This window comes from Apus apus, chromosome 1, assembly GCF_020740795.1.
Source record: "Apus apus isolate bApuApu2 chromosome 1, bApuApu2.pri.cur, whole genome shotgun sequence".
NCBI lineage: Eukaryota > Metazoa > Chordata > Aves > Apodiformes > Apodidae > Apus > Apus apus.
This window is the reverse complement of record NC_067282.1, coordinates 81,436,236-81,458,237: the sequence shown is the minus strand read 5'-3', so window position 1 is coordinate 81,458,237 and position 22,002 is coordinate 81,436,236. Positions and strand designations below refer to the sequence as shown.

At 48.6% G+C, this 22,002-nt stretch overlaps 1 protein-coding gene across 5 annotated transcripts in view; it reads right to left on the bottom strand.

The window, feature by feature from the left end:
• Window positions 1–21,618, bottom strand: part of IGSF3 (immunoglobulin superfamily member 3) — a 100,136-nt gene extending 78,518 nt beyond the window's left edge. For all 5 annotated transcript variants that reach the window (XR_007888430.1, XR_007888431.1, XM_051608726.1 and 2 more), the window contains exon 1: window positions 21,555–21,618. Coding sequence is in view for 3 of the 5 variants with exons in the window: in XM_051608726.1 (XP_051464686.1) it covers window positions 21,555–21,597 (43 nt within the window). In the remaining 2 variants the exon portion in view is untranslated. The remainder of the gene's footprint in view (window positions 1–21,554) is intronic.
• Window positions 21,619–22,002: the final 384 nt, after the last annotated feature.

Below are 22,002 nucleotides of genomic sequence, written 5' to 3'. Positions count from 1 at the left end.
CTTGAAGATTTAGTGTAGACCTGCACAAAAAGTGAAGTCTCTCAAGATTCCTAGGTATGTTTTTTTCTTGTAAGGATGCACCATTTACCCTGGTGTGTCTAGTAGCGCTCCTAGGCCTCTAACAGACTCAGCATTGTCATGCTAGTACAAAAGCTATGAAGCATCAACCCCCATTTCAGACTGCTGAACTCTTAGCTGGTATGTGTTCCCAACCCATCAAGAGGGGGAAGATGAAATTGTTAGAGCGACAAAGCTAGGCAGGAAATTTCTGACATAGTTCATTATGCCCTGCAGCCTCTGTATTTCTTTTTATTATCGTTCTTTAGTCTTCAGGTCCTACATGTTCAACAGCCAGGGTCACTCTTAGAATTGTCAAATGCTATTCCCTGTGCGATCACTCACTCTCAGACAATAAGAAACTTCATTTTGTTTCACAGTCAATAATGTTTTAATGTCACCTCTTTTTTTTTTTTTCATTTTCCTGCATTCTCTGCCATCCCTCCCAATATTAAACAACCGAATGCCTCTTTTATTGCTGTAATTCACCTCATACATCCCAGATGCTTAAAATGCTCTCCCAGGAGACAAGAGTGCAGAGTCCCAAATCTCACCTTCACATTTCTCATTGCCAAAAGGAAAGAGCATTTACTACCTGGTCTTTCACTAAAGGACTTGCCTCTCTTTCATGAAGAGGTGTCTCAAAATACTTCTGATCCATGGAGAGCTTGGTTCCTTACCTTCCTTCAAATTTGCTTTTCCTTAAGAAAAACAAAGCTTCTTCCTCTCTTCATGGAAGTTGCTTAGTTGACTTCCTGCCCCTCTCCTTACCCCAGGGACTCTAGGTTTTTCCTTACATTGATAAGGATGGCATTCAGGAGTTCAGCACCCTGACTTACTCTAGGACCTTTACCTGCAGGTCATTGTTCTGGGCTAGGTCCAGAGCACTTCCTTTCAAGACTCCAAATCATCTCCTTCAACTAGCCATTTATTAACTGCTCAACCTCAAACAGTTTGCTTTCTAAGTGAAGTGACTAAATGATAATCTGTTTGATATGGACAGGTTTGAAGAGCTGATAAGAAACTGCACTGTTGCAGTGCAGTTCGTTACTTCCTCCAGCAATTCAGTTCTATCCTTAGGCATGGGCTCTGCATCTGCTTTTGAGCACACAGTTCTGTAGGAATGCCACTGCAGAAAGTTATGAAGTCTTAATAGGTAGAAATGAATGCAGCCACAAGCAACCTCTCCTGCTTCCTTCTGGCATGCTAGAGAAACAATTTTGCCCCTCAGCCATGGCCATTAGCATGAGAGAACATCCAATTTGAAAAGCAAAGCTGCCATCTTGTACATCTTCAACGAAAAAAAGCTTTCAGGTAAACAGCAAATTAAGTTATCCCCACAGTCAAGTGTTTTGGCTAAAAGCCTGCATTTCTCAAAACAATTTTCCCACCCCACCATAAAGGAACACAAAAATACAAAGCATGGCCATACAACAGCACAGTTTTCCATTTCCTCCCATTTTTTTCTGGTTTCTTCTCTGTTTTCTAAGCACCAGCAAGATGCTGCCACTCAGAACCTCTGTGATTCAGTTACACATCATCCCTGTAAGAAAGAGACAGATTCAGGGAGATTGTTCAGCTACCTGCTGCCTCTTACTGCTAATTGGGATGTCAGAACTCTTCAGCTCCTTACACTGTAATTTATTAGTTTGACATGCTACAGAGACTATCAGCAGTTGTCACCAAACTACCAAGGCTCCCTTTTCAAATGGGAGGACAGGTGCTTTCTGGTATTTGGAAAGAAACAAAGAAAAACAACAACCAACCAGACACAGAAGCATGTACATTACTACTGCTTCCAGTCTGGGAGAAAGTACAATCATTCCCTCCATTCATAACGCAATATTATTACCAACAGGTAATAAAGAGGCTCAGGTGCAGTTCTCCTCCCTTGGGAGAAACAAACCCATGCACCAAGGGGAACTGACCATCTGGAAAGCACTTGCTTTTTTAAAAAACAGTGACTGAGCACTGGCATGGGTTGCCCAGAGAGGCTGCAGAGCCTCCAACCCTGGAGATACTCAAAAACTGTCTTGACGTGGTCCTGCGCAACCTGCTCTAGGTGGCCCTGACTGAGCAGGGGGGGTGGACCAGATGGCCTTTAGGTCCCTTCCAACCTCAACCGTTCTGTGAAGCACACTCCAGCAGAATTGCATTGCTGCTGCTAAAGGCTCTTATTTACCTTAGGTCCAAACACCTACTCAGAGCAGCCTCACTGAGCCAGCTCCCCTCCAGAGAAAATAGCAGCAGGAACAACCTCATCCCAGGAAATTCAGTTTAGAAAAGTGGTTTCACAATGCAGTTAAGCTGATCTAGCTACCAGCTGCCATGGAAAAAGAAAAAAAAAAAAAAAAGCAATCTTGCTTTCTTACTTGCTTTATTCCCAGCAACATACAGACTCCTCTCCCCTTACCTGGCCCCCATAATGAGCTGGAAGATGAATGATCCAAGGAAAGAGATAGTTGTTTCCACTAAGACAGCAAGAACAGTTTTTTCTTTGGAGTTCAGCAACAGGGGCAAACAACCCTTTTCATCAGCAGTTGGGATATTCCACCAGTTCAGCTGTACTGTGAAATGGCCCCTTCAGACAGGCAGCAAATGGGTCAAGTGAGGCCGGGGAGCCAGAGAGAGTGAGACAGCATGTGAGGGAGTGACATGATGTCTCTTTGCTGGGAGACCCTGATGGCAGGTCTCTAACAGGCCTTGTAGCAAAGCATCAGGTGAAGCAGTGCTGCAAATGCTTGCTGTAGGTTACTCCCAAGCACACAGAAGATAATAAAAGGGCTCCAAGCTATCATTTTTAGCAGACAGCCCTAAGAGGAAAGGACTTAATGAAGCCTAGCTTTCTATGTCATCAGGAGGGAGGCTGTCTCTGAGACTAATGATTGTACTCTAAGCTTCATCTGGAGCTTTTCCTATGGCTGGCACAGGCACTTGGAGGCACTGCTAGAGACCTTTAAGAAAAGGGTTTCCTTCAGTCTCCTGCCACTCCCCCTCCCCCGACTCAGCTACCTACTCTTCAGAAGACTCTCAAGAACTCAAATTGCATGAAATTGACCAAAGGACTGGTTATCTGGGAAGGGGCTGCAGACAAGGCAGCATGACCAGTTAAGCCATCTTCCTCTGAGAACTCAGCCTGAGGAAACCCAACAAGAGGCAGAGGCTGGGAATCAAAAAACACATATGGAAGAAGCGCTAGAAAAGACTAGGTAGAACAAGGCTAAGAAGGGCTGTTAAAGGGAAAACAAGCATCTTGCATTTGGCAGGGCAATGGAGGAGGAACTAATTTGAGAGTTTAGGGGAAGGAGCAGATAACAAAAAAGCTGAACAATTCTCAAGAGGCAGAGATGGATAGCAAGTGCTGCAGCTTACCTGTCTTAAGGAGAGTGACTCAGGTGCCTGCACATACATAGAAGTATGCACCAGAGGCAGAGGTCAAGATTTTAATTTGAACAGAAATAAGAACTTGTAACATCAGCAGAGAGAGGCCAGTCCAATTTTTATTAGTGGATAAAATTACCAAGAGGCAGCGACTATAGGAAGAGGTGAATAGCATTGCAGAACAGGCCCCTTATAGCCATAAAAAAAACAAACCCTGAAGCTGGGCAGGATACACTCAGAAGGACATAAGAAAAGTGCTGTCAAGAGAGGCAGGAAAAGGCAAAAAGACTCACAGGAGACCATTCCAGAAACAGACCAAAACTGGGTATCGCAACAACAGTTGCTAAGTCAAGGAAAGTAATGCTCGATCAAGACTGAGATATAGAGCAGTGGGGGCTATTAAAAAAACCCTTGTGAAGTAAATCACAGAGACAGACTAAACTGGCAGAGAGCTGGGAGGCAAGAGCTCCAGACAGAACATCCCATGGGGCTTGCTGAGGACAGAACAGCTGCTGAAGGAGGAGAGGATAAAGCAGCTATGCATTGAGGGAGAGAGGCTGCAACAGAGCAAACAACAGAGACATGGGAAAATAAGCTGGGACCCTTAAGGCAAGCAAAAGGGTTAGAAAATCTACTTCTGTGAAAAGCATGGAGAAGGGAGGGAGCACAGGGCAAATCCCCAGGTAAAGGCAAGGCCCTTATTTGTATGCCAGTCCTCTTTGTAAAGTTGCTAAGGCTTGAGAAGCAAATCTGAAGAGATAGAAGGGGCTATCCAGGCTGGGGGGAGAAAATATCATTAGCAGCATTCAGTAAAGCAGGAGAAACAAAAGCATTTACGAGGAACAAGGCAGAGAGAAGGAGCCAAGCACTCTCTGAAACAGGGAGGTCAGCACAGTTTGGAGACTCATGTCACTGGAGTGCCACTGCATGACAGCAGAAGAAGATGCAGCAGATAGTGGGGCCAGGAGATGGGAGAGAGGGCAGAAAAAGTGTCCTGGAGGGTGGGTGCAGATGCCACTGCATCAGTGGTGTAAACAGCTAGGGAACACAAGTACTGACAAAAGGAGAATGGAAGGGGGAAATCCAAGTCCAGGGTGCAAGCAAAAAGGTGGCACTAGGCATAGCAAGGGAGAGGGAAAGCAGAAAGATCCCAAGAGTGGTGTTGGTTGAAAATCAAGGCAAGCAAAAACCTGGCTGGCAAGCTAAGTAACTTGTTACAACATGGATGATGTAGGCACTGGGAAGAAGGCCTCTGGACTAACCAACAGCACTTGCTGAACAAAGGAAGGCCCATCCTCTATCACCACAACAAGCACCACACAAGAGATACAAAGGAGAAAGGGATGTGCCCTTAATGACCGCAAGTCTCACTTGATGTATGAAGTCTTGAAAAAGCTGCAAGTTGGATTTTTTTAGGATTACAGCATCAGCTCAGCAACACCACACGTCGGGCACAAGTCCAAACACCCACCTGCCTCCCAGAGCAATGTCTCTCAACACCCACGTGATGAGATGGGGCAGCATGGCCCGAAAGATGCTCCAAAGATGATACAACACGACTTCAGCAAGAGCAGACTTGCCCCTTTGTTAGGTCTATCTGATGGTCTTGAAGAAAGCACAGTCCCAGTTTCTAGACCAAGAATATGTGTCTGGGGGTGACTAAACAGCATTTCTCACTAAACAAAAAGTCTTTCCTCATCAACTGAGAAAAGGGGGGCTGGAGGAAGAAGCAAACCATTCCTCTGCTGATACACCATATGAGCATCCTCCTGCCTACGCTCCATGATGAGCAGATGTGTGCAGAAGTTTTGATCTTCAGCTACTTACTTAGCAGAGCCTAGTCCCCTCTGATCAGGGAGTTAAGGAAAGGCTTACATAGCTACCAGGGAGGGAGGCTTTTTATTTATCTGATTTCAACATGCTCAAGTTATCAGACTCTAGAGGAATTAAATTAATGAGAATAAAACTCTGGCTTAATGCAAGTCTAGAAGGGTGGGGTTTTTTTTCTGTAAATAGCTGCGCCCCAGAGATTTTATACTGATTAAAAGCCTTAACAACGACTGACTGATGCAAGTTGAACAGATACAGCAACTGCACCAAAACACCACACACACCAGACCTGCTGGGGACTGACAGCACTAAGATGGGGAGACAGGAGGGAGAAAGAGGGAGGGAGGCAGAGCCCGGAAGCTGGGAAAAGCAAGCCCAAAGGAGCTGCTGATGCCTTGCCCCCTCATCAGTTTACTGCAGCAGACTGCAAGTGATGAGGGTTGACACCTGTTGCATTTAAGAACGACTTAGCACAGCTTTATGAGTGCCTGCCTATGGCAGCTATGAAAAACTACCTCCAGGCACAGAGGCAAAATTAAATGCCTTGCAGGAGTTCTCAAGGAAAGGCCAGGGCACAGGTGGTGCACAGCTGCTCCTGGTAAACATCCCAAATTAGGCGAAAGCCACCCCAATGCCCAAAGCTGCAGTCACTGCAAGCTGGGGAGGTGCCCTTAAGCCCACTGTAGCCACCTTCTTCCCACCTAGGCCCAGGGCACCCAGCACACCCTCATGCCAGGGCTTCCCATCACCCCAGCATCCCCTGGGCCTCCCCATGAGGAGTGAGGACGATCCCAGGGGGCAGAAGGAATGAATGGACCGTGGCACACATTGCCCAGAAGTCATTCCAACATCTGTTGGAATAGTAGCACAGCAAGTTGTAGGCAATCCAGAAGACTCCTGGAATGCCTTGATGACAACTTCCTAAGTCAGGAAATTGACAGTCCTGTGTGGGGGGGATGCGTTATTGGACGTGATGGTCACAAATGCAAGTGAACTCATTAGGGATATCAAAGTTGAAGGCCCAGTGACCACGCACTAGTGCAGTTCACTGTCCTAAGGGATATGAGGCAGATGAGAGGCATAGTCAGGACTCTGAATTTTAGGAAAGCAAACTTCCAGCTCTTCAAGGAGTTAGTAGATAGGACCCCACAGGAAATGACAAGGGAGCAGAAGAGAGCTGGCAGATCTTTAAATATGCTTTCCATAGGGCGCAAGAGGTCTCAATCCCCTGGTGTAGGAAATTGGGCAAGGAAGGCAAGAGACCAGCATGGCTGAGTCGAGACCTGCTGGTCAAACTAAAAGGCAAGATGGTCCTACACAAGCAGTGGAACAGGGGACAGGTATCCTGGGTAGAGTATAGGGACACTGCCTGGTTATGTGGGGATGAGGACAGGAAGGCCAAGGTGCAGCTAGAATTGAACTTGGGAAGAGATGTAAAGAAAAACAAGGGCTTCTACAGATATGTAAACCAGAAAAGGAAGGTTAAAGAAAGCGTATTCCCCCCCCCGATGAGCCACAATGGTGACACGGTAACAACAGACAAGGAGAAGGCTGAAGTTCTGAAAAAACTTTTTTGCCTCAGTCTTCACTGGCAACCCCTTGCCTCACAGCTCTCATGTTTATGGCCCACAGAGAGACAAAGTCCCCCACCCAGTAAGTGAAGATAAGGTTTGTGACCATCAGAGGAACCTAAAGATACACAAGTCCATGGGACCTGATGAGATACATCCCACAGTCCTGAAGGAATTGGTGGATGTAGTTGCCAAACCACTCTCCATGATATTTGAAAAGTCGTGGCAGTCAGGTGAAGTCCCTGGTGATTGGAAGAAAGGACATGTTACACCCATATTTAAAAAGGGTAGAAAGGAGGACCCTGGGAACTACCTACCTATCAGCCTCACCTCTGTGCCTGGGGAGATCATGGAACAGATCCTCCTAGAAGACATGCAAAGTACGTGGAGGACAAGGCGGTGATCCAGGACAGCCAGCACAGCTTTACCAGGGGCAAATCCTGCCTGACCAACCTAGTGGCTTTCTACAATGAAGTGACTACATCAGTCAATCAGGGAAAGGCAGTGGATGTCATCTATCTGGACTTCTGCAAGGCCTTTGACACAGTCCCCCACAACATAGTTCTCTCAAAATTAGAGAGATATGGGTTTGATGGGTGGACTGTTCAGTAGATAAGGAATTGGCTGGATGGTCGCGTCCAGAAGGTAGTGGTCAATGGCTCGAAGTCCGGATGGAAAACAGTGCCAAGTGGTGTCCCTCAGGGGTCAGTCCTGGGCCCTGTGTTGTTTCATATCTTCATTAACGATATTGGCAGTGATACTGAGAGCACCCTCAGCCAGTTTGCTGACGACACCAAGTTGGGTGGTGCGGTCCATATGCCAGAGGGACAGGATGACATCCAGAGGGACCTGGACAAGCTAGAGAAGAGGGCCCAGGTGAACCTCATGAGGTTCAACAAGGCCAAGTGCAGGGTCCTGCACCTGGGCCAAGGTAACCCAACATAAGAATACAGGCTGGGGGAGGTCACACTTGAGAGCAGCCCTGTGGAAAAGGACCTGGGGGTACTAGAGGATCAAAAGCTGGACATGAGCCACCAATGTGCAGTTGCAGCCCAGAAAGCCAACTCCATCCTGGGCTGTATCAAAAGAAGTGTGGCCAGCAGATGGAGAGAGGTGATTCTGCCCCTCTACTCTGCCCTGTTGAGACCTCACCTAGAACACTGCGTCCAGCTCTGGTGCCCCCAGCACAAGAAAGATGTGGACCTGTTGGAGCATGTCCAGAGAAGGGCCATAAAAATGATCTAAGGGCTGGAGCACCTCTCTTACGAGGACAGGCTGAGGGAGCTGGGGCTGTTCAGCTCGAAGAAGAGAAGGTTCCAGGGGGACCTCACAGTGGCCTTCCAGTACCTGAAGGGGGCCTACAGGAAAGCTGGGAAGGGGCTTTCTACAGGGGCTTGCAATGAGAGGATGAGGGGTAATGGTTTTAAGTGAAAGAAGAGAGATCTAGGTTAGGGATCAGGTAGAAATTCTTCAGTGTAAGGGTGGTGAGACACTGGAACAGGCTGCCCAGAGTTGGTGTGGGGGCTCCATCCCTGGAGGTGTTCAAGGGCAGGCTGAATGGGGCTCTGAGCAGCCTGTTCTAGTGGGAGGTGCCCTGCTCATGCAGGGGAGTTGGAACTCGATGATCTTCAAGGTCCCTTCCAACTCCAAACATTCTGTGATTCTGTGAGGCCAGGCCATGAGGGGGAAGACACAGAGACCTCTAACACTTGCGACAGAGTAACACCACGAGGGCGAGGGACACTGGTGGCCCTCAGGCAGCTCCCACCCTTTCTGTGGCAAGGGGCTGGGCACAGGAGGGGACATGGCACAGTGTGCTGCCACCACCACCTACAGTTAAGAGGAAGGAGGCCATAGCCATGCCAGTGACAGCCCCCCTGTTCTTCAGCCCCTTCCCTGTGTCCAGAGATGCCTTTCCCACAGGATAGCACAGAGGACAGGCCACTGTGCTACAGCTGCTCCAGCCCTTCTGACCCCCTGCCAGGCTCTCTTGCCCGCTGCTGCCCAGCAAAGGAAGAAGCAGCGTGAATCAAGCACAACTCAGCAAGTTCGCTGATGATACCAAACTGGGTGAGGAAAGGCTGACACTCCGGAGGGCTGTGCTGCCATCCAACATGACCGGGTCAGGCTGGAGAGCTGGGCAGAGAAGAACCTAATGAGGTTCAACAAGGGCAAGTGCAAGGTCCTGCACCTGGGGAGGAAGAACCCCATGTACCAATACAGGTTAGGGGTGGACCTTCTGGAAAGCAGATCCAAGGAGAAGGACCTGAGAGTCCTGGTAGACAGTAAATTATCCATGAGCCAGCAGTGTGCCCTTGCTACAAGAAGGCCAATGGAATCCTGGTGTGCATAAGGAAGAGTGTGGCCAGTAGTTCGAAAGAGGTCATTCTCCCCCTCTACTCTGTCCTGGTGAGGCCACATCTGGAATACTGTGTCCAGTTCTGGGCTCCCCAGTTCAGGAGACACACGGAACTACTGAAGAGAGTCCAGCGGACGGCAACAAAGATGACTGGGGGATTGGAGCATCTCCCTTATGAGGAATGGCTGAGAGACCTGGGACTCTTCAGCCTAGAGAAGAGAAGGTTGAGGGGAGACCTTATTAATGCCTGTAAGTATCTCAAGGGTGGGTGCAGGGAGGATGAAGCCAGACTCTTTGCAGTAGTTACCAATGACAGGACAAGGGGCAACGGGCACAAGCTGGAACATAGGAAGTTCCATTTAAATATGAGGAAAAACTTCTTTATGGTCAGGGTGATACAGCACTAGAACAGGCTGCCCAGGGAGGTTGTGGAGTCTCCTTCTCTGGAGATACTCAAGACCTGCCTGGATGCAGTCCTGGGTAATGTGCTGTGGGCAATCCTGCTTCAGCAGGAGAGTTGGACTAGATGTTCTCTAGAAGTCCCTTCCAATTCTGACAATTCTGTGATTTCACGAAGCCAACTCCTGAGGTGGGACCAAGGGACTCCAGCATGCCCTGGGGACAACCCCAGCACATTATTTCAGCAGTGGTTCATGCCTGGGCCCAGGTTAGCCATTGGCACTATGGAAGTGGAAGAAAGAAGGAACTCTGATGGCAATGTAGGCTTCAGAGAATTTTACTTTCATAATCCTCTCCCAAGCTTGGCCAGCTAGCTTTAAAGGGAACGTAAGGAGGAAACATTACAAATCACTGAACCAATGGGAACCAAACACAGCATGCAAAAGTCCTCATACAAATGTTTTTTTAAAATCCTGCCATGAAGATAAGCACGGCTCCCAACACCGGCTTCCAGGCAGTGCTGGTCCTAGGAGATTTACCCAATGTTTATTCAATGCACATTTCAGTGAAACTTGCATCCTTATATCTAGCCAAGAGACCAAACAAACATCCATAATTTCCTCTGACACCTCCTAGCTTACACTGCTCTGACAAAAGCAACCAGAGGCATCCAGTACCACTACATGCCAAAGAGAAATTAAAACTCCAGCTCCCTTATTAAACCCCTTCAACACGGGGAGCGAGATGGCGGAATTGAAGGCTGAACTAGCCTTCATCAGCTGGTTAGCAGAGCACCAAGTATACCTCCTGGCTGTATACTTGGGAAAAATACGAAGGTATTTCTATAGTCTACTTACGCAGAAACCTCAGGAACAATTCCTCCCCTTCCCTAAGGGAGATTAGAGACATTGAGGTTTAACAACTGCAACAGTCTTCTCTTACAAGAGAAAATATTCAGGAACAAGATAACAAGAGACAGAGTTACTGAAAAAGGATGAAAACATGGAAAAAGCCTCTGGGGTCTAAGCACTGCCCTAATGACTGCAGATTGCTACTCAGAAATCTGAATTCAAGTACACAGCTCTCATCACCACTTGCAGATCAAACAGGAATGGCAAGATGCAAATCTTGCTGCCTGCAAGAGAAGTAATCTAAGCTATCATTTGTGAGCAACCTGCTAGCAATGCCACAGTCCCTGCAAACAGACAGAAATAAAAAACTGCTAATGCCCTTGATCTTGCATTCATTTCCCAGTAGATTACTGTGCTTAACCCAAACATCATGACTTTTCTGTTTGGGGGAGGTGAGGGCACAGTCTTTATTACACTTGAAACAGCAAGGGAATATACTTTCTATTCAAATTTGATTGCAGACATGGAAGATGAGTTAAAAAAAAAAAAAGGGTTATAAGGGAAGTAATGCCAGCTATGCTCCTTTAAAATAGTTTCAAGAACAGTATTTTACTTATTTCACAGTCAAGAAGTATAGCAATTCTACACCGCCAACTCAAAATTAGCAAATACTTTTTCCCTGTACACTAGAAAATAACGTGGATGCTAAACCCATTATACAGTGAAGTATCATCAGAGCAAAGAAGGTAAAAATAGCCAAGTTATCTGTAAGATGACTAAGCAAATGGATTTTCAAAAATATGCTTTCAAATATGACACCCTTAGAGCTGCATACATCTGTTTAGGTTTGTTAAATTCTCAATTATTTCTTTTGATAATTTATTTTTTGCCTCCCACTAGCATACTTCCCCAGAAGCCTTGCTTCACCCTACCCACACTCCCATCCACATACGAAGAATAATTTATAAACTGATGCTGATCACTCCAGTAACAGAGAACCTCTATCATTGCACTTTTAGGATCATATACATGCATTACTTTTACATCCGTCCATCCACTGGAAAACTGGACTCCTGCTGTCTCCCACCCTCATTTTTACCCCTTCCTCATCACCTCCACCCATGCCAAAGGTCTTCATCTTGGCAACTTCCAGGATGGATGAACCCTCTCACATGACCCTTGCTTCCATCTTCTCTGGAGGTGAGAAATTGCTGACCTCTTTTCCAGGTCACCACCACTGTCTGGAGGAGGTTAGATGTTGCCACCTCAGGAACAGCAGTGCCCTGAAGACACTGGAGCAGCAGAGAACCCCTGCAGCTGGAGTGTGAGCCACATGCCCCAGCACCTTTTCCTCCTGCATGTGCTGCCAGCACCCAAGCCTAGAGGCTGCTGGCCTCAGCTATGGCTCTCTTCCACCAACACCCAAATGTCTCCCTAAAGAAAATTACCCTTTCTTCAGATTAAATCTCTTCAGGGACTTAGTTGGCCTCCATACAGCTGCAATCACTGTAATCTGCATTTCCGAGGTAACAGCGGTAGTTGGTGCTTGGCCAAACCTCCCAAGTCATTCCTTTGCCATGCCAAAGCCCTGCATATGGCTCCCCTCTGGCACCTTCTCAGAGGGATGGGTACCTGCCAGCACCCTGAAAAGCCAGCTCCTACTGCCTCCCCTGACCCCTACAAGGAATGCAGCCCTTCTCCTGTGGGAGCTGAGCACAAAGTTCTGGACTGTTCTTCCCAGCAAGCAAGATTCCAAGGCTCAAAACCATTACGTCAAGATCATTAGGATGCTTTTAAGTACCTTATCTCAGTGAATCTGCTAGAGAAGCTATTAGGTATTTGATGCACAGTAAAAGTCCCTTTGTGCTCACCCCTCCCATCCCTACATGCTCCCCAAAACCAAGCCAAACAAAAGACAGGGACAGACTTAACTACACAGCTTTGCAATCCAGATGACAGCCAGGAGAAGCAGGGTGGCATCAGCCAAGCATGGGCAGACCTCCCAGAAGAGGCAACATGCCTCACCAAGGCATGGTTCCCTGACCCCTTGCCTGACCTATGCAACCCCATGCAACTCAGGGGGGTCTCAGATGGCATGGCCACACGGTACACATGGTAACTCCCCTTCCCAGGAGACCAACCTCGTCACCACCACACATTCACTGACACCTTGTCCACTGCAAAGGGTAACAAAAATGTCAGCCTGAGCACGAGGGCCAGGCACAAATCCAAGTAACTGCTGTCTTAAGCACTGCCCTTCCTTCGCAGAGCAGCGAGGGTCCTCTGCCAAGCTGCCTGGGAGAACCCAAGCCAAAACAAACGGACAGCAAATTCGGATGCGTAGCAACTGGCAATCTTCATCCTTTACTTTTGCAAAGTTATTCCATTTAAAAGATAAACGGGATCATCTCCCATGACTTGCTCCACAAAGGCAGTGAAATCTGCAGAGGAAGCAAGTTTTTAGCCTCATCATTCCTACCTTCAGCAGCAGGTGAAGATGCAGGAGAGCTCTCACTATTGACAGGAAAGAGGTTAAGCTGGAAATGCAGAGGGATCCTGCAAGTACTCATGGAAAATCCAAGAGAAGTGGATGGGGTGTAAGAGCAGTGGAAACAAGGAAAGAAAAAAACAAAACTAGGGATCTTAAGCGAAATTTAAAGACATTCAAGAATGCAAACAGGGTCCCTCTCTCTATACTCTTTAACAATAACAGTATGTAAGAGGTCACCTCTGAACACACCTCTCCTTACACCCTGGCAAGTGGAAGGGCACAGAAAAAAGAGTAATTTGAGATGAGAAAAAGGAAGGTGTTTTGATATCTCCATATGAAGACAAGCAGGTAGATTCACCTTGCAGCCCTTCAGACTCTAGACAACCTCTGCCCCTCTGCAGCACAGGGATTCCAGGCTGAACTCTGATCCCTTCTCGCAGTCAGGGTACCTGAAGCTGATCTTGTTCAAGTCTGCCTTATTTACAGCAGAAAGGAGAAAGTGCTTGATGACTTAAAGCATTTGGCAGCTACACACTCTGGATTAGATTTAACTGCTGACTAGCTCATGGCATGGGACTGATTAGATGTAACAGCTCCTTACATGCCAGTGACCCAAAGATTAACTCTGCTGCAGTAACACTGATGGCTGGAATGAATCACAGCAGCTCCCAGTTACAATCACATGGGCTGTGCCCCACGAGTGTAATGATGTGGCATTGAGAGGCTGGTCCCATTCACACAGGGTAAGTGAGAGAGCTTGAACAGGTAAGTTAACACCACAGAGCCCAATGTAAAAAATCAATTTTCTTCTTTTCTTAACACCAAGAGTGAAATCAATCAGGGCACAACAATCTCTTTCATGCTACGCTCCCAACACGTGTAAGAAAAAAGCAGCCTGCTTGCTGAACAACAGCAAGCAGAACCTTAACACTGCACTTTTCCCTCCAAAAAAAATCCTGTGACACCTTTTAAGCCACTCTCTCCTTTCAGAAGCTGAGAGCAAAGATAGACGGACTTGCTTACAATTATATCACAAGTTAGAAGAAAGCACTGGAATTTGCATGCTGTGACTCCTGCTCTAGGTACCGGATAACACTGCAAGCATAAAGGTCAAACCCTTCAGCAGGAGCTCTTAAGATACTGTCTGCAGGCCACAAGTCAGCAGAAAGGTGGGAGGTGGCACGGTGCCAGCTCAGTTTCTCTTGGTATCCATGCCCTTCATTGCAAAGCACCTTAGCACCTGGTGGGTTAGTTAAACCATCATGCCCTGCAAGACAGAGCAAACATCCCTCCTCTGTAACAGGATTAGGCAGCAGAGTAGGAAGAAGGGCTGCAGGAACCTCTAGGAGAGAAAAGCAAAGCTTGACAGCATATTCAGGAGGTGGAGTAAACTGAGGACCAAAGATTGCTTGAGAAGGGAGGGAGCAGAACGCACTGAGCTGCGGAGATGAAATGATATGGTGAGAAGGGGCAGAGTACTTTGAAAGCACACCAGAGATAAACGCATTCAGGTAATTGCTTAGAAGGGAATAAACATTAGTAAGTACTATAATTACCTTGAACACTTTACAAAGCTGTAAGAAGAAACATGACTAGAAGAAGGGCTGGCACACATGCTCATGGGGAGCTCCTATTTCAAGCTAGCAAGAAGAAACCAACAAGGCCTGACACCCAGGTTGGTAATTTCAGCCTGGCAGCCAGCCACCGCCCTTTGGCTAGAGCCTAGGTACTGGGTAACGTGAGTTAATAAGTGCCAGATTCCAGCAGCAGTGTGTAAAAAGCTTCTGGACAACTTCTGGCTACAACCACCTGTACTCTCCTGTGCTCTTACTCAAGGTCCAGCTCGACTTTCAGAGAGATCTGGAGGAACCTGGGCACACTCCTGTGTCCCGGTGATGGTGCTGAATGGAGACTGAAAGATTCATCCAAGAAGTCAAATTCTCAGTTTACCTAGGCAGCCAAATTCTGATATCCACACCCTAATTAGAGACCAGAGCCCTTCTTTCCTTGAGAGGCAAACAAATATTTTTACTTTTGGGGCTCAGTATCTTATCTTCAAGCCTCCATTTCTTTAAAGGCCTCAGAAACCATCTATTCCACAGAGCAGCCCAGGTCAGTGCCAAGCTCCTCTCAAATGCAGGACAGACTTTTAGAGCTACATAGTCCATAAAAAAACCAACAACACATCTACCTCACCCTGTGCTCCCAGCTCCCTTTACTTAACAAGCTTATCTACTTCCATACAAAGCCTAAAAGCCATGAAAGTGACAGTGTGCCTCAGGCAGAGAGATCAGGGATGTGGATGTGGCAAGGGGGGGTGGTAAACAACCACCAAGAAAGCAAACAAAAAAATCTCCAAAAAACCCATGCATCACCCGTTCTCTCCTATTTCCGTGTAATCACAATGACTCCAGAGGAGAAAATATTTGCGGGGAAGTGAAGTTACTCACTTTTGTGTGCAGACTAGGGAACACCGGATGAACAGACACTAAATCCAGGCTCATGCCACTAGTTAAAACAAAACAAAACTTAGCAGCTCCACAACAGCTGTGTATCAAAGTCACCTCCAACCAGTCAGATCCTGATGAGCTGTTTTGCAAGGACCAGAGAACCAAAACTCCGAACATCAAACCAAACAATGGGCATTAGAGTAATGGGGGCTAATGGTCATGCACTTACTTTGCGGCACAAAGTATGGATCTGAATGGTTGCTACTATCCCTTTAGGGCCAACTTCATTGCCGGAAACCACATAGGAATCTCCTTATTCCTGCACTTCAGCAGCAGCCTCAGCCTACCTTGACTGGCAAAGTCTTACAGCCGCCAAGATTAGGAGACAGGAGAAGTGCTATATGATTTTTTGAGTCCCAAATGGAATCGATAGCTTAGTAGGAAAGGTCAAGTCAGCCAAGAGCAGTGGTAAGTACACTGCTCAGGAACAAAAGAACAAGTACAGATGGATCCTCACTATGTCAGTTTCTTGCGTACTGGGGAGTCTTTGGCACTTCAAAAGCTATGGGTGTGGTGGAAGGCCTAGCATTTGGTAAGATCCGTCCTCCACAACTTGTCTTTATCTTTCTTATCAGTTAGGTTCTCTGCCTTCCTTCTCCTCCTAGTGCTTTCCCTTGGCTCCTCTTTTCCTCCACTTACCAGTGGGCTGGCTACCTCTTCCTTCCAAGCGGACCACTGCCCAACAAGAGCGGGAAATAGACCTGGAAACACCGAGAAGCCACAAGCAGTGGAGTAACATCAGAAAGAAGGAGACATAGGAGGGTACAGGCAGTGGCTTCAGCCAGAAACTGCAGATTAAATGATACGCAGGACAGAGCAGGCAGCTTCTGTCCACAGCCAGTAACATCTGAGTGTGGCTGTGGTCAAACACTGGACTCACCTCACCCATTCAGCCAGGCTGAGCAACTGGTCACACACCCAGACCCATGGTATCAAGGCCCCAGTGCACAAAGAGCAAACTGGGGTACCCAGCCAAAGATATTCACTGTGCCACTCTACAGCCACCTGCCTCCCCAGCACACCCCCTTCACTTGGGCCCCCATAAACATCTGCAGGACCAAGTGAAAAACAGATCTACTTTCAAGTCAGACATGATGCCCAGCTCTTTTATGTATTTACTGGTTTTGCCAAGTTAGCAGTCATACTGAGCAAGTCCCTCAAAATAGTTCCCCATGTGAGCGCCCTGGTCTACACCCTCCCCCCACAACACCAGGTGGGAACTAGCCTGGAACATCATTTGCACAAGTACTGTGCAGCAACAGTACAAGTCCCGAGTGTCAAAGCCTCTCCCTTTTCAAGAAAAGCTTCCCATCACTTAGCTGAGATGGCCTGGTTATGTGCTCATGTTTAATTACTTACTGAAATGCGACTTTAGCAGCAGATAGAAAGGCAAGATTTCCTCTTGTCTCACTGCCATTCACTAATGAAACCTCCTAACAACAACAAATAGCTTATTAACATAAGTCAGTGGAAACGCACTCTTAGTACACTGATGGAGACAGGGTGAGCAACAGGTTAGAGCCGGAAATTATGTATGTGCATGCAAACATCCTAGACCCAATCCAGCCAGATGCAGATCCAATTCTTTGCCTTGCAATTTGATCAAACCTCACTTTTGCCAGGAAAGGCTCCATTTTAGCCCCTCCATAGCTGACAAGCAGATGCAAAATCTCTCCTAACATTTAACCAGAGAACCCTTCCTTGAGAGGATTCATATGACTAGGGAAGAGATGCCAATACAAAAATGGAGTTGAAACCAATTTGGCAGGTTATCATTAAGGAGTACGTAGCAACCTAAAAGCCAGAGGCAAATCACAATACTGCAGTTTTCCAGACACTGGTTGGAGGGCCCAAACGTCCCTGATACAAGTAGGCAAGTCAACTCACTAGCAGAGGAACCCTAGCAACAAGAATAAAGCCCAATTGTGCTTGAAAAGCTTTCCCTTTCCTTTGAGGCAATTTTTGTGGTGCTGTAAGCTCCTGGGCAGGCTCTGCAGATTGCTAACAGACAGCGAGGAGCACTCTTTCAGGTTATAGCACACTGATTCATCCAAGCTGAAGAAACTAAAAAACCTCTGGCTACATACTAGACTGAATAACCTTTAGGACAATGGCTGAATCCATGACTGAATTTGAAGGGGTAAGAAAGATGCCGAGAGACCCAAAGGAAGAACTTTAAAAGAACTTTTTCATTTTAAAAAGCAGTTTCCTGGTCCAAAAAATTCAATAAGCCTGCCACCACAGGAGCAATGCTCTCCTTTCCAAGCTCCTTATGACCCTATCTCTCCTGCTCTCCTCCCTGTGGTCTGCAGGGTTTATTCTATCTTTCACTTTATATAATGGGTCCGAGTACACATTCGATTTACAATAAAAACTGCTTTAATAAAGACATCTAACTTGACGGAAGGTCAACTAAAAGATGACAATTCGCAGAAACCAAACTCTCCTGTGTAAATAAACAGGATTTGCAGGAGCCTCAGGATGTCAGGCAGTCTGGCCAAGACTGCAGGGAAGGAGTCTCCCCACGAAGAATTACATTTGGGGATGCACAAGAGTGGAGCCTGCCAGCCCAGCAGCAGCAGCCACAGCAGTCTCCCATTGCACTCAGGCAAACCAGAGAACTGGCTGATCCACATGCGAAAATGAGACAACAGGCAGGGCCATCTGCAGAGGCCCCATCCAAAACTTTCCCCGAAAGACACAGAGCCACAGCCCATCCCAGCACACACAGGATCAGCCCAGGTCCGGCACCGCACACCACGGTGATCCAGAGGCAGCAAACACAGAGGTGATGGTGGCACAATTGGCTTAGAAAAGCGAAGCTTGCAGTGGAGCACTTTGGGCAGACGCAGATGGAGAAAGCACAATCTTGGCCAGCGTTACTAACAATGCATCGAGGAGCAGATGAGGCGCCAGCAACGTTCCCGGGCCGCTAGCTTCAGTAAACAGAAACAACCCCAAACCCCATGTGTGCAAACACCCACTCTGCCGTTTTCTCCGTCTGTTCCACTCCAGTCAAGCAGCCTTCGGTTCTATCACATCTAAGCTTGTGTTTCAGCCACTGCCCCCTCCAACCCCTGCACCCAGGCAGGCAGCTGAAGGGCAGGAGTGTGTGACAGCAGAGCACCGGCGAGGCAGTCAATGCACACCGCTGCTCCCCAGCCAGCACCTCTTCCCCTCCAGGAGGAAAAGGCCTCCAAGATCAATCATCCCATTCTTTCTTCACGAGTCACCTCTGCACCGTTATATCAGTCCAACATACCATTTACAAGTAAGCTGCAGTTTCAAGACATGCTCTACTCCCCTCTAGGAATCGCAAATAAATTACCAATTACTATGCATGAATAGAGAGAGGAAGAGGGTAATGAGTCTATGTACATATATACATATGCAATGTTTGAACACAAAGAGCTGTAAATTGCATTCACAGGTGGCATTCTGGAGCCTACAGGAGACTCGAGGGCAGAACTATTCATAAACCAGTCACTGACATGAATGAATTCAGCATTCCCCAGAAGCCTATTGTGTTTCCTATATATTACACTATAAATATGAGTATCAGACTCTGCATCCCTGCAAAAAAGAAGGTAAATCTTGCAACTACACACAGGATTAGCACTGGCTGGCACAAATATTAATGGTCTCATAGCTGCATGAGGATTATTTACAGCACTTGCTCTATTTTCCCATTTTGTACTTGCTGTGATGAAGTGCCACTTGTTTAAAGAACCCTGTAACAAACACTGCAGCAAGATGGGAAAAAAGCAGCAGAGAGCTACAAATGTTACACCCACATGCCAGATGTGGGTTTTTGAAAACCCTGGTTTTGCAGTTACTTGGATTCCAGTAGCTAGTTAATACTTGATATACTACATTAAATCATCCACCGGCTCTTTCCATAACCACGATTCCTCCTTAAGCAATTCTAATGAGTTTACAAAAGGACAGGGAAAAATTGAGTTGCATTTCTTTTTCTGCATACTCAACCCATAGTACCGTTTCCATATATTCTAGCATTAACATTACTTGTTCAGAAAGGAAGCATCTTCTTCTACCCAGTCAGAGATTTATCTTACGAAATAAGGCTATTAACTCCAGTCTCTTCCCCACCAAGTCAAACAATGCCTCAGTTTTATTAACAGCAACCTAAAGTACTTTCATGCAACTTGAGGCAGGTCACACATCCCCACTTGGGTTATGACCAGCAGATGGACATGCGCAGATCAAGTGTCTCAAAAACTCTAGGTGAAAAACACCAAAAGAAAACTAACTCCAAGCCAGACGGTGGTACGCTTTCCACTGTTGAAAACAACTTTGCACATTTCATGCAAGGAGGCCAGCACAGTTTTTACACACTAGGCATGCCCATGGGATCTAGGGACCACTAAAAAGCAACCGATTTGTCCAAGTGACCAAAAACACCTTGGAACGCATTCCCAGGAGAGGGCGAAGGCATGTTAATGCCAGCTTTAGGTCAAACCCAGCCAGCCAGTTACTGCAGGCAGAGCGGGGTAGCCTCAGCAGCCAGCCGGGCAGAAGGCTGGCACCGAGGCAAGGTGTGCAGTGGAGGCCGGGCAGGTCCCGCTCCCGCACGGCCACGGGCAGCCTTCGCCAAGGCGATGGATGATGCCCTCTGCTGCTGTGCTGCCGCAGCAGCTGGGCGCGCTTCGGAGCAGCCGGCAGGCAACCGGCCGCTCGCCGGCTCGCTCCATATTAGGAAGACTTAATCCAGAACGGTGTTATTGTTCTTCAACCCGAGAGATTGAGCGTGCAAAGAAAAGGCAAGACAGCAAGCAACTGCCACTCGCTTACACCCGTCTCTCGGGCGACGACAGACCGCCCGCACTCGCGGAGCAGCGTCACCCTGGATAAACTTAGCTTTAAGATCTTTTTTCAGGGAACCCAAGAAAGAAAGCTACTGGTTAAGGGAACTTCAAACCCTCTCCAAAACCATTTCAAAGAATCATCTCTTTTTGTCCTCCCTAAAGACAGCCAGCGCGCATGAAAAACCACACACACAAATTAGAGACATGGGAGCACGGCTGCAATTCCAAGTACAGATGTTGTTTCCAAATTGGCAGAGCAGGTAGGTGACAATTCTCAAGACAGCAGAACTGCCGGCCTCGCTGCTTCTTCCCTCAACAGTATTAAGGCCAGCAGAAAATCCTACCGGTGAAAAGGCAAATCGAACCAACTCCGAGGCTGCTCCGCACATACACGGGCAGCAGGCAGCGTCAGGATGCCTCGCTGTGTGTTTTCCACAAACGCTCCTATCGACTCATCAGCACTAAGCCAGGCACATGGGCCGCCACGAAACACGTTAAGAGGCATTTTAATTTGCCTCGCATTCGGCTTCTCCCGAATTTGCTACAGCACGTCCGGCCCAGCAGCGGGACCCCAGAGGGCTTCAGAGCTGCGCACGCAGCGTCGCTCCCCGGGCAGGCACTGGCGGGACGCGACGAAAACGCACGTTTAACGGTTCACAGGGCACAAAACGCAGGCGGGCAGGGGAAAAGCAACTCCGGGAGGAGTCGGGAGAGACACCACAAAGCAGCCAAACGGCATTTGACGAGAGCGGGGGCTGCCTTCCCTCTACCTTTCCAAGGCAGAGCGCCGGGAAGAAGGGGACTTTGTTTCTGCAGCCTACCTTACCGGAGGCGTTTTCTCTGCCCGCGCTGCATAAGCCCAACACCGAGCCGTAACTCTCTGCCCCTCCGAGACGTGCCCCGAGCCCAGCCGGGAGCAGCCCCTGTCCGGCCGCCCGCCTCCCCAAGCTGCCCGTCCCCTCCGCTCCCGCTCCCCGCTCCGGCCGGACCCCGCGCTCCGGGGCTGGGCGAGGATGGGCTGCGGGGTACTGCAGGTGGAGGTGAAAGCCCGATTTATTTCCCATGTGTATACAGAATACATTATTTTTCTCTTCCTCCCTCCGACCGCAGGCAGCAGCACGGGCAGTGACAACTCCTCGGGGAAGACGCTGCGTCTCTTCGGCAGGGGTGACCCTCCCGCCAGCGCTGCGAGGGAGAGCACCCACCGGGGCACCCTGTCCCGTCCCGTCCTGTCCCGCCCCGCCGATCCCGGTCCCGTCCCGCCCCCGCCGGCACTTACCGAGGAGGAGCAGGGAGGCCAGCTGCGGCCGCAGGGTCCGCATGGCTGCCGGGGCGCGGGGCGGCGGCCGCCCTTACCTCCCGCCGCGGGGCGCCGCGGGGCGCCGGCTCCCGGGGCAGGCGTCGCGCCGGGCCCGGCGGCACAAAGGGAAGGCGGCGGGGCCGGCACGGGGAGGCGCCAAGGCGGGCGGGGGCATCGCCCCCGCAGCGGGGCGGCCGCCGCGCCTCCCTCCCCTCTCGCTCTCTCTCGCCTCCCCTCCCCGCCGCTGCGCTCCGCTCCGCGCCGACGGCTCGCAAGGGAGCGGCGGGAGGCAAGGGAGAGATCGACTCGCCCGCGGCGCGGAAAAAAAAAAAAGGAAAAGAAAAAAAAGATGACGAGGAAAGGAGGGGAGGGAGCACGAAGCAACGACAAAAAGCCCTCACGCCAAACAGGTCTCAAAATCGGCGGG